This window comes from Podarcis cretensis (assembly GCF_951804945.1).
Source record: "Podarcis cretensis genome assembly, chromosome: 2".
Classification (NCBI taxonomy): Eukaryota; Metazoa; Chordata; class Lepidosauria; order Squamata; family Lacertidae; genus Podarcis; species Podarcis cretensis.
Genome location: NC_137171.1, coordinates 4,466,705 through 4,479,297, shown reverse-complemented (window position 1 = coordinate 4,479,297; position 12,593 = coordinate 4,466,705). Strand labels below are relative to the sequence as shown.

The following is a 12,593-nucleotide window of genomic DNA, read 5'->3' as shown; positions in this document are numbered from 1 at the left end:
GAGTAGAATGTGCCCTTTTATTTAAAATGCATATCTGGGTTATTTGTGGGGCAAAGGAATTTGTTCATCTTTTTTCTTCAAAATATAGTCCGCCCCCCCCCCCCCCCGGTCTGAGGGACAGTGACCAGCCCCCTGCTGAAAAAGTTTACTGACCCCTGCATTACAGCATTTGTCGCCTGTAGTGGCAGCGGTTGTTCTTTGCTAGATTGATATGGGGAAGAATTGCTGCCTTTGGCATTGCTGCCTAACCTAAGGTTACCAGACGTCCCTGTTTTCCGGGGACAGTCCTCGGATTTACAAATGAGTCCCCATACAAAATCCATTGAAGCTGAAAAGTGTCTGTGGATTCATTGAAAACAATCTGGTAACCTTAGCCTAACCACATGCTTCGTGTATGAGTGTCCTTCCTTTCTAGGTCTGTGCCCCATTTATTTGGCTGGTGTACAGGCACCCGTTTAAGGGTTGAGGTGTTTTTCTGTTGTGCTACTTGGTCTGGAGAGATGGGATGACTCCTCCCCTCTGGAGAGGATGTTGCAAGTTGAAGACCCTGCCTGTCTTCAGTAGGGGGAGTCATCTCTATCAGGAATGTTCTCCCCCTAATCTGTAAACTGAAGTTCACGGTAATAAAAAAATCTGTTTTCTACTGTGGGACCAACCAACAACAGATATTTCCAAATCTCAGGGAGTTCGAGATGAGGGCACCCTCACTGTGGAAACAATTAAGTTTCCATAGCTCTTTCTCTGGGCAATCTTGAATATCTTCAGCAGGGGTGTTAGAGCAAGATTGGCAACGGTCTCTGACTCCCCATTAACAATAGAAGTACAGTGGTACCTTGGGTTACAGATGCTTCAGGTTACAGACTCCGCTAACCCAAATTTGCTTCAGGATGAGAACAGAAATCGCGCGACGGCAGCAGAAGGCCCCATTAGCTAAAGTAGTGCTTCAGGTTAAGAACAGTTTCAGGTTAAGAACGGACCTCCAGAACGAATTAAGTACTTAACCCGAGGTACCACTGTAATCACATCTTATATGAAGGGTCAGTTATGGGGGTCAACATGTAAAAGCAGAAATGCCAGGAGTCCTGTGCCCTTTTAAAATGTGGGGAGGGGTTATTGGGTTGTTGTTTTTATTTTCATTATATACTTTGTGGTTTATATTTTGATTTTGTTCTGTGAACCACCCTGAGACCTCCGGGTATAGGACAGTATATAAATTCAGTAAATGATAATAACAACAACAACAACAACTGCCAATATGCAAGATAGAGGGCTGCTTGCTTGGCTTTGGAAAGGAGACAAGGGCTTATTTTACTTAACATGATCACAACTTTGAGTGTGTAGGTGGTGAAAATAAATAATCAGAGAGAAGAAACCCAATCTCCATTTATTTCCCACCCCACCAATGCACAACTGTAATCTTGGGCTTCCCCAGCTTTGGGAAGGTGGCACAAGAGCTCTGGCAAAGTCCCAGAGCTCCCTTGCCACCTTCCCAAAGCCTGGTAAGTGCTTGCCAGGCTTTGGGAAACAGGCAGGAGGGTTCCGTCCCAAAGCCCGGCACCTCGCTCTAACGCTGCCAGAATTCACTGCCTTTCTAAAGCCAGGGAAGCTTTGCGCGGGGAATAAATAAATAAATGGAGAGTGGGTTTCCTTGTCTCCCCATTTATCGCTTTATTTTTCCTGCACAAAGCTGCAATCATGTACATAAAATAAGCATAGGATGTGAGTTACCTGTAGCAACAATGAAAAGTTCCCCCACCTACATTAGGTTGCTGAAAAAGAATTCTTGGATAGGAGGATGGACTGATTTTTGGTGTGGATTTTTGTGCGAAAGCTCTTATCATCTAGATTAGGGAACTGATTACAAACTCCGGGACTGAGCCTGTGTTCAGAGGCATCCTCTTTCTTAACTCTTAGCATATGTTTGCTTGACCTAGTCATTACTTTGCCTTTGGCTCTGGTTGGTAGATCCCAGGGTTCTAGTAGAAAACAAAATAGATCCCGCAAGTCTGAGGTCTGCCCACTCTTGTTGCAGATGTTCAAGATTGTCCAGAAAAAGATTTAGGAGTGCCAGTTAGCAGTCTATGAAAAAAACAGTTTGTGATCTGTTAAATTCTTATTGTTATACTCTGGTCACAGTAAACTTGCACAGTTCTGGGGTCTCCTAGTGGTTGAATCTTAGGTTCTGAATTGCAGTAATCAAATGTTCCAATGAAAACATGTGTCTTGGGTGGGATTCAACTAGATTGTTGGGTGTACAGAGTGGGGTCCGCCCACACGCTTGGCCATTCCCCCCCAACTCCTGTGTCCCTCCCTGCACCTCCTAAATCTGCTTTATAGGATGGGGGAGGACCCAGAACAAGTTAATGGAAATGTGGAAAAGTCTAATTGAACGCCCACTTCACACTATGTTGAATTCAGTCCTTGGCATTGTTGCGGAAGACAGTATTCCAATAAAGAGGTTCCTTAGGTGCTTCTGTTTTTTTACTGTGCCCCTTACATAGCAGTGCCAGCAGTGAAGTACTCTTTTTTAAAAATTACAAGTCATGCTCAGTTGCAGGTAACCCGAAAGTCAGTGGGCTTTCATGTTCCCTTGCTTTCATTTCAGTGAGACTAGGTCACCTTGCCCTAGGCTCTAGTTTAAGATAATGTTTGCTTAAATTTAAGAGAGTGTCTTATTTTCTCTTCTTTTCTTCCCCTCCCCTCTCCTCTCCATCCCCATTTGAACTTGGCTGCTGTCAGCAATCAATTCAAGAAGTTTCCCCAAATGACCTCATACCACAGAATGCTTCTACACCGGGTTGCTGCCTATTTTGGCATGGACCACAACGTAGACCAAACTGGGAAAGCCGTCATTATCAACAAGACCAGTAATACGAGAATGTAAGGCAAGAATGGGTTTAAGCCAGTTAGTGGATGGGAGGGAGGGAGATAAAATTAGTAAAATTAATACTTATAATTTATATATCTCTTTTGGGTGTTCAGAGCTCTTCCTATATGATCTCAGTAATGTTTACAGCATTTGTGTATGTCAGGATAGTATTATTATTTCCATATTTCCTCTGTTAGGATTAGTATGTGAAAAAATCGCTTGCTCAAGGTTTCCTGTTGAGTTGCTGGCAGATGTGAGATTTGAATCGGCGGCTTCCCGGTTGCAGCTTAGTCTCTACTGCACTTGCCTTTGCTATTTTTTTTTTTGTATCCTGCTCCTTGTTTGTGAAGGGCAATGATCTCTTCTCTTACCTTTTTGGACCATTCTTTTGACTTAGGCATATTTCTAACACGCAGCTAAATTTGATACTCAGCAAAGCCCTAGCCAGTCCAGGTATTTCATGTGTTCCAGCTCAAGCACACCTGGTGCAACTAATGAAGCCCTTGATTAATTGCATCAGGTATGTTTGAGACAACACCTGGTGTATTTGTGCTCTTGTGAATAGTGAGACTGGAGAAGCCTGTATAAGTTGTAATTTCAGCTGAATTTGGGGAAACCACTTGAAGCATGCGTTGTTTTGAAGTATTTCAATTGCTTCTGTTTGTTTTGCTCATTGCAAACAGCTGAAAGTCTGTAAATTTTGATAATGAACCCAATTTGCAATGGGTGTTGAATACTTTGATTGCAACTGTATGCCTTTTTTAGTCCTTTCATTTCCTGTCCTGGTTGATAGGGATGATGAATGCATTCCTCTGATACCTATAGCTGTCAACTTTTCCCTTTTCTTGCGAGGAATCCTATTCGTAATAAGGCAATTTCCCTTAAAAAAAGGAAAAAGGTGCCAGCTGTGCTGATACAGCATTCAGTCTCCTTCGTTTTTCACCACCCTTCCTCATGAAAGCTCCTTTGGCTCTTCCTTACAGCCCTGAACAAAGGTTCTCTGACCACATCAAAGATGAGAAGAGCTCCGAGTTTCCGCAGAGGTTTATCCTCAAACGAGATGACGCCAGCATTGATCGAGATGATAATCAGGTGAGAGAGGTGCATCTCACACTCCTTAAGTCTTTGTGTGATGCGAATGCCAAGGGCTCTCTTGGGGCTTATGTGCACAAACATAGCAGTTGTTCTGCGCTAGGTGTCCAGTTCTCTCTATAGAGCCCTCAAACAAAGGGGGAAAACAAATTTGCTGAGGTGTCCTATCGTTGCATACAGATCAGTGCACCATACGGGAACTATGGGAAATTCAACAGCTTACAGAACTGTGTAAAAAACTGCTTTCTAAGTCCTTGGGGACTTAGAAGAAGTTGGATTTGAGGTGGGCAGCCTGCTGGTTGGTAGTTGTTGCTGATTTGCTGAGGAAGGGCACTGTAGCAAAACGATGTAGTAAGTAAAATTTTCATTGCACAGGAGTATAGGAAAATACCTCACACCATCTAGTCTAGTACAGTGGTGCCCCGCAAGACGAATGCCTCTCAAGACGAAAAACCCGCTAGACGAAATTTCCTATGGGCTTGCTTCGCAAGACGAAAATGTCTTGCAAGTTTCTGCGGGTTCCCCCCCCCTTTTCTAAGCCGCTAAGCCGCTTATCTGGTTATCTGCTAAGCCGATAAACCGCTAAAAGCTGCTAATAGCGCTAATAGTGCTAATCCGCTAATCCATCAATGGGCTTGCTTCGCAAGATGAAAAAAACGCTAGACGAAGAGACTCGCGGAACGGATTCTTTTCGTCTTGCGAGGCACCACTGTATGATCCATTTAATCTTATTTGTTCTGCTCTGACTGGCAGCAGCACTATTCCTTACCACTTGTTACTTGGTCCTTTTAACTAGAGATGACAAGACTGACACTGGGACCTTTTGCATACAAAGCACATACTCTGCCACTGAGTTCTTCTACAGACATGCAAGAGAGCCTGATAGCTGCCTTGTTGTTTTGCCACATTTTAAAGTCATCGCCATGGTAAAACCATAGGCCAGGATGAGGGAAGACACATAACAAATCAGCAAGGTGTGATGGTCAGCACACAGAATTGAAACTGGGAGTTTTCTAGTGTTGTTTCAAATTCAGCCTCAACAATTGGCCTTGTGCAGGCCTTTATCCATGTAAAGTACCCTTAACAGAAAGCCAACAAATGAATAGGTCTACAGGCTTTAACTGGTTTAACTGAATTAACCAAAACTTCACTTGATTAAGTCATTGGTAAGGACCAATCTTCACTGCTGGGGCTAAAAGTTAAGAGCAACTTTGGTTTTTCAAGGTTTATTTTTGTTCACGTATGCTATCCCAATAGTGAATGGAGAAGTAAATAATATTTTAACGTTGGCCTTTCCTCCTAACAAAGAGGGGTAACTTTTAATGTAAATGGAGAGGCGACAGATGTCACGATGGAAGCAGTGCAGTTTGCATTATCACCTTTTTGTGTAGGTGTGCCTACCTGTGGTGTGGACGGCATGTTTCAGAACAGTGGGAATTGATTGATGTTGGCTGATTGTGATACTCGGAAGCAAAATAATTCCCATTTGTACTTTTCAGCAGCAGTGACATCTTACATAGAATTTCCTAAGTTAACTCACTCAGCTCTCTGGAAGTGATGCTCTTAGTTCAAAAGGAAGAGTTGTGCCAAATGAAATGTGCCTCTGGAATGCACAATCTAGGTAGCAAATCTGTGCACCATAGCATTGTGTCAATGTGATCCCCCCACATGCTTATAGTGTTCATAATTCAATTCTTCACTGCATACTTTTCCTTGCTGCTGTAGTGAATGTATACCAAGGTCTTAACTAAGGTAAATTCTGTTTGTCAATCTAGATCAGAATCCCACTGCAAGATGGACGGAGGAGTAAATCCATAGAAGAGCGAGAGGAGGAGTATCAAAGGGTTAGAGAACGCATATTTGCACGAGAGGTGAGCATGAATACCATTTTAAAAAAATCCTACTCCTACATGATCTTCTATTCTAGTTCTCTAGGTTCATGCCTATTTAGCTTCATCAGTGTTGTAGCATTGAGTATCCACAAACAATTCGCGGGCTCATAGAAATATATACTTAATGAAGCTGTCTTTTTCATTAGGTTTCTCTCATGCATTACCATGAGTTCTAATCTGATTTTAAACAGTTTATCCTTTTCCTATCCAGTCACCAAGAAAAGGTTCTACAGTCCAGCAATGTCAACATTTGCCTTCAATCAGGGCTGTGGATATCATTGCTGCTGTATGCAGAAGTTGTTAAACATTCTGTTTATTCATTTTAAAATCATCTTGTGTTGATTTACTATCAGTGCTTAATGGATTTATAGGAATTTGGTGCTTTTAAATGCTGAGCAGTTAGGCATACCAACCATGTTGGGCAAGGAGGTTGAAATTCATTTTGAATGGTCCATACTGAATTATCATTACTTAACTAAGTGATTAACAAAAGGGGGTGGGATTTGGATGCACCCTCTGCTGGATGACCAACATGGATCCAAAATGAATGTACGTAATCAAAGGAAGCTGTTTTATAATGATATTTTAAACCTCAGAAATACAAGTTAGTTGCTCCAGCTTAAAAATAATAAGACACAATTCCCCCCCCCACTCTTGTATAAAGTCTATTGTTTTACTACACCCTTAGACCTCAGATGGTCAACCAAAGCAGGCATTTTTAATAGTAATTGGGTGTTTTTAATTATATAAGTTCTACGTAAAAATGTGTGTCTTGAGCTGCACGTATAAATCAAACTACAGATCTCCCTAGGTCAGTGAGCATACTTACATTTCAGTTAGAGACTAGCTATTGGGGTGGGGGTGGGGTGGGGAGCAGGAAGCAAAGGGGTAGGGGAAATATCCAACATTTTTATGTCCAGTACTTTATAGCCCAACACGTTTTGGATCCCTCAGGGAATTCCAAAATGCAGAAGCTTAATCTTTTGTTTTGCTGTCTCCCCTTTTACTAGAAAGTAGAGACAGCATAACAAAAGACTGAGCTTCTGCATTTTGAAATTCCCTGAATTATTATGAAGCAAGCCAACTTAGACCTATGGTGGAACTGATGTCATCCAATAAGAGCATCCAGTTGTCAACATGGGATATAGCAATTGATAATGTTCCTATAAGGGCATTAGAATTAATGAAAAATAAGCTTTGATCAATGAGTTGGTTTACCATCATTTTGAATATGGGAAAATTTGGTCAAAAGTTTTATCCCCAGGACCCACCTATAATTCTGATACAACATAATCCTTTATTTCAAAATAAAAACAGATATAATGGAAAGAAAACCATTTATAATACTTTAAAGATTATTATAGTAAGGGGCAACCTCTTACAGTAAGAGAGATGCAAATAGGTTTAGAAAATAATAAAATTTCATGGATGTTAGGATATTGTTTAAGATAATTTATTACAAATAAACCAATAAAAAATGATGCCACAAGCAAACAGAATATAAATAGATAGTAATAAGAGATACTATAATGACTAAGAGATTAATTTCCCTTTTATACAGAACCCTTATTGAGAACCAATTTTGCCCTCAGTAAAATCTAAAAAGTTGGTGGGAACTAAATTGGGATATACATTGAGGATAAATGGAACAAAAAACAGCATATAAAACAGTGTCAGCAACTACTATGGCACTTTCACTCAAAATTGTGCATGAATGGTATTTAAATTATGCTGAAGAGGATGCCAAGTTATAGGTACATACTTAACAACAACAACAACAACAACAACAACAACAACAACAACAACTGTATTATTTATATCCTGCCCATCTGGCTAGGTTTCCCCAGCCACTCTGGGCAACTTACAGCACATATAAAAACATAGTAAAATGTTTAAAACATTACAAACTTCCCAATACAGGGCTGCATTCAGATGTCTTCTAAAAGTTGTGTAGTTCTTTATCTTCTTAACATCTAATGGGAGAGTGTTCCACAGGGAGGGCGCCACTACCGAGAAGGCTCTCTGCCTGGTTCCCTCAATCAATCAATCTTTTTATTCGACCGTCAGTCAGAGAAAAGAATACAAATACATTTGTCAATACACAGTTAAATGTAACTTCACTTTTTGCCATGAGGGAACCGCCAGAAGACCCCGCCAGAAGAAACATACTGGTAGCCAGTGAAGATCCTTTAGGACCGGTGTTACATGGTCCAGGCGGCTGCTCCCAGTCGCCCGTCTATCTGCCACATTCTGTATTAGTTATAACTTCTGAGTCACCTTCAAAGATAGCCTATGTAGAGCGCATTGCAGCAGTCCAAGCAGGAGATAACCAGAGCATGCCCCACTCTGGTGAGACAGTCTGTAGGCAAGTAGGGTCTCAGCTGCCGTACCAGATGGAGCTGGTCGACAGCTAACCTGGACACAGAATTGACCTGTGCCTCCATGGACAGCTGTGAATCCAAAATGACTCCCAGGCTGCAAATCTGGTCCTTCAAGGACACAGTTACCCCATTCAGGACCAGGGAGTCCTCTACCTCCACCTCCCCCGTCCCCCAAAACAGTACTTCTGCCTTGTCAACTTCAGTTTGTTAGCCGCCATCCATCCTCCAACTGCCTCTAGACACTCACACAAGACATTCACTGCCTTCACTGGTTCTGATTTAAAAGAGAGGTAGGGTTGGGTATTATCCGCATACTGGTGAACACCCAGCCCAAACCCTTGATGATCTATCCCAGAAGCTTCATATAGATCAGGGATGTCCATCCGGTCGACCGTGATTGACAGGTTGATCCCCAGGTGAAAGCGGGATGGGGAGCATCTGGCTTCGCCCCCTCGCTCTGTCCTTCATTTGTGCACGATTGCAAAAACTGAAGACAGAGCTATAGCTGCTGGGCTTACTACTTGGTTAGGGATTTTTTGCTCGTCCACCCCCCAAAACCGGCAGAACCATTGCGTTCCCCCCTTAAGAAAGCTCAACAACTTTGCCCCCCCCCCCCATGAGTAGATCACTGCTAGTTTTTTTTCCTGGGAGTAGATTGCAGTCTCTTGGGAGTTTGACGTCCTTGATATAGATGTTGAAAAGCATGAGGGAGAGGACGGAGCCCTGAAGCACCCCACAAGTGAGAGCCATGGGGTCTGAACACTCATCCCCCAAAACCATTTTCTGTACACAGCCCAGGAGGAGGGGGTGGAACCACTGCTTAACAGTGCCCCCACCCAGCTCCGAACTACTCTAGATGGTTCAGAAGGATACCATGGTCAATAGTATCAAAAGCCGCTGAGAGATTCAGCAGAACTAGAAAACTGTGGTGGAAATATCCACAAATGTCCACAAATAGAACTATTTTGGAAGAAAGTTTTTAAAGAAATATCTCAGATTACAGCTCAGACAATCCCATTAACTTCGTCTTTAGCCTTACTTAACTTACATACTTCAGATAAAAACCAATCAAGAAGTAAGGAATTAATTACACATTTATGAACAGTTGCTAGAACAGTAACAGACAGAACTTGGAAAACCTTGCAATTAATGAATATTGGCAAACAGCCAAAATGGAAATGTTGTTGCAAAAATTGAAGATGGCAAGGATATAGGAAAAAATGAGATAATTTTTACACTGTGTGGTATGATTCTATGATTTTATTAAATATGCAAATGAAACAACACATGGATGAGAAATACCTGCAACATATATTACAATATAGTGTAAGCTGGCACTACTCATTAGCTCACTCCTATTATTCTGTGTTTTCCAAGCTGATTGGTTGAAGAATTAATTGAACTGATTTACTGTAATCACTGTAAAACAATATATGTAGTGACCCATTTTTTCAGCAATGTCATACTTTATGATTTACGTCTGTACAATTTTGTAACAGAAAAAGGTTAAAAAAAAAGAAATTTCTGATGAAGGACCTGATAGATCCAAAACATATTGGATTATAAATTATTGGATATAAAATAATTTATTCTACCCCTTTGCTTTAGCTTCCTGCTCCCCTCCCCCTTTGAATGGGGTTTCCCTCTTTTATTGCACTTAGTTGCAATTATAGGAATATTTTAGCAGGGGATCTTGAACTCCTTTCTTTTTGAGTGCCTAGATGCCCCTTGATTTCAGCTTGCCAGGACAAATATCTTATGAGAGCTGTTCTTTTTGTTTCCATTTCAAATTGTGTGGCTCTGTCTGCTGGTAGTCTGGCCAGAACGGATTCCTGAACGACAGCAGGTTAGTACAACTCATGCATGCATGCTTCCTTCCATCTTCAGGCTTTCTTAAGGGAGAGAGGATCTTAAACTCCATAACAATGCTTTTCTTTGATGTTAACCAACAGACTCTCCAAAGAAGGCTTTTCTTCTAGCTCTCACAAAAGGCGGCAGATCTTTAGGTACCTCTGTGTGATTTCTTGCATACATTTGTCTTGCAGAGCAAATTCGCACCATGCATGGCTGCTTGTGGAGTCCTTCAAATTGTCTCATCTTTTGTAACATCACTTTGTGTCCAACCTCTCCTACACACATGCAAACACAGATAAAACTAAAACACTGGTGTATTCAAAAGATTGCTGGTGTCCAAGCACATATACTTAAGAAATAAGTTCCACTTATTTCATTGTAGCTCACTTTCAAGTAAGTGAGCTTAGAACTGCAGTTTTATGGAGGCTAGCCATGGGGACTGGATGCAGGAAATGGGAATATTTCAATCTGGATCCAGCCATCTTCACCATGCATTGAACCTTTATGAGAACAGAGTCTTGCATAATCTCATGGAACATTTGGCTGTCTTTAATCCAAGGATGGGGAACCTGTGGTCTTCCCAGATGCTGTTAGACTGCAATTCCCATCATCCCTAACTCATGAGCAACAAGTTCTCCATCCTTTTTTTAACCTCGTTGTGAGATTCATTTTCTGTTTGAATTACTTGTGGGTAAATAAAGGCAGGGATGCTGGTGGCTCTGTGGTCTAAACCACAGAGCCTAGGGCTTGCCCATCAGAAGGTTGGTGGTTCGAATCCCCGCGACGGGTTGAGCTCCCGTTGCTCGGTCTCTGCTCCTGCCAACCTAGCAGTTCGAAAGCATGCAAAAAGTGCAAGTACTGGACTTAACGGTCAGGGGTCATCTTTACCCCTTAAATAAAGGCAGCACGATATTCTATGTTAGCAGAACATCTGAATGAGCAATCTTTTATTGGGGGGGCGGGGCGGTAATCAGAGTTGTCCCTAAACTGCAGCTGCTTAGACAGAAAAGAACTCAAGATTTACCTCTTGTCCTCTCCTAATGCTGCAAACTGATAAAAATGGCTTTTCAGTGGGGTAGATATTAAAAAGATGTGAAAGTTACTTAATTCTCTATTCACCCTTCAGTACAACAATATGTTATCAGGGGCTAGCTTAACATGAAAGTGATTTAAAATGCACCTAGGTAAAGGAATGTCAGGGCACATTTCTTGATCAGTATCAACAGAGCTCCTACTTTTCTGGCCACAGAACAAGAGGCAATTCAATGCAATATTTTTAAAATCTTAATGATCCCTTGAGGTCGAACTATCCTTCTGTAGCATCACTCAGACTGTGCCCCATGGATCAGACTTCCTATGTTGCTGCTCTTAATGTATGTGCAAATCTAACTAAAGCAAGAGCTCAGCAGAGATGAGGAGTTAATGTACAGCCATAGCAGCTCCCCTTCAAGTGGAAGGATGCACTTAAGAACATGCTTCAGGGGATGTTGCTCAGCAGACAGCTTAGTGTTGGAAATTTTAGAACTTCTCCCCTCTTCTTCATTTCCAGTTCTGGTCTACAGTGGCTTATATGCAATTTGCCATTGTAGGGACAGACATTTCTTCACCTCATACCTTTTCAGCCACCTGGAGTCCAACCTAGCCATTTTTACATCTAAGAAACAAAACCTCATACTCGCGTCATATGTTCTCCCGGATGCACTGTCGTGCCACTAAATTTCCAAATATCTTAAAACACTGTGCCATACAATGGTTGGAGATGAAACCAACTAGGCAGGCGTGTGTGTGTGTGACTCTGGACTTAAATTTTATTATTAATAAAATAATTCAGGACCTGGTCCATGATGTAAATATTGTTAAATTGATTGGAGACAGTGCCTAAATTGCTATCATGTTCAACATATACATAAGTGGACAATTGCCAAAGAAATCCAACACAGTTACATTTTACTTCAAAAGAGGAAAATTCCCCAAAAGCAGGTGATTGGTAAAAAAGAAGTTGAGAGGAAAAGTAAAGAGTCAGATCTCTTTGGAATGCTTGAGAATTAATAATAATAATTTATTAATCATCATTATACCCCACTCCTTTGGCTGGGTTTCCCGAGCCGCTGTGGGTGGCTTACAACATATCTAAAAACATAATAAAATTGTTCAAAGCAGCAATAATAGAAATTCAGCTAGAATGTATATCCCAATTCAGGAAAAGTACCACTAGGGTCAGGAGGATTCTTGCATGCTTAACAAGCAGCATCAAGGAAGAAGACTTTAGAATATTAAAGTCTTGTCCAAATGAGGAGACCAAAACAAGAAAATAACTGAGAAATGCAAGCCGACAGTACAGAATGCAAAAAAAAGAAAGAAAAAAAAGAAATTGAGGAGCAAATCACTAAATGACAACAAATGCAATTAGAAGTGGGAACTTGGCCAGGGAGGTGGTTGGATCTTTGGACAACAAGGGAGTAAGAGAGTGCTAAAGTAACTGAATGACTTCTTGCACCTGTCTTC

General features: G+C 41.4%; 1 protein-coding gene across 10 annotated transcripts in view; it reads left to right on the top strand.

The window, feature by feature from the left end:
* R3HDM2 (R3H domain containing 2) overlaps positions 1-12,593 on the top strand; it is a gene marked incomplete at its 3' end in the record, with an annotated part of 134,764 nt that overhangs the window by 82,817 nt on the left and 39,354 nt on the right. For 5 of the 10 annotated variants that reach the window (XM_079967081.1, XM_079967078.1, XM_079967075.1 and 2 more), the window contains exons 8-12: positions 2,740-2,880; positions 3,853-3,961; positions 5,737-5,832; positions 10,049-10,080; positions 10,187-10,240. In XM_079967081.1, the coding sequence (XP_079823207.1) occupies positions 2,740-2,880; positions 3,853-3,961; positions 5,737-5,832; positions 10,049-10,080; positions 10,187-10,240 (432 nt within the window). The remainder of the gene's footprint in view (positions 1-2,739; positions 2,881-3,852; positions 3,962-5,736; positions 5,833-10,048; positions 10,081-10,186; positions 10,241-12,593) is intronic. The other 5 variants (XM_079967080.1, XM_079967079.1, XM_079967083.1 and 2 more) reach the window with 1 other exon arrangement.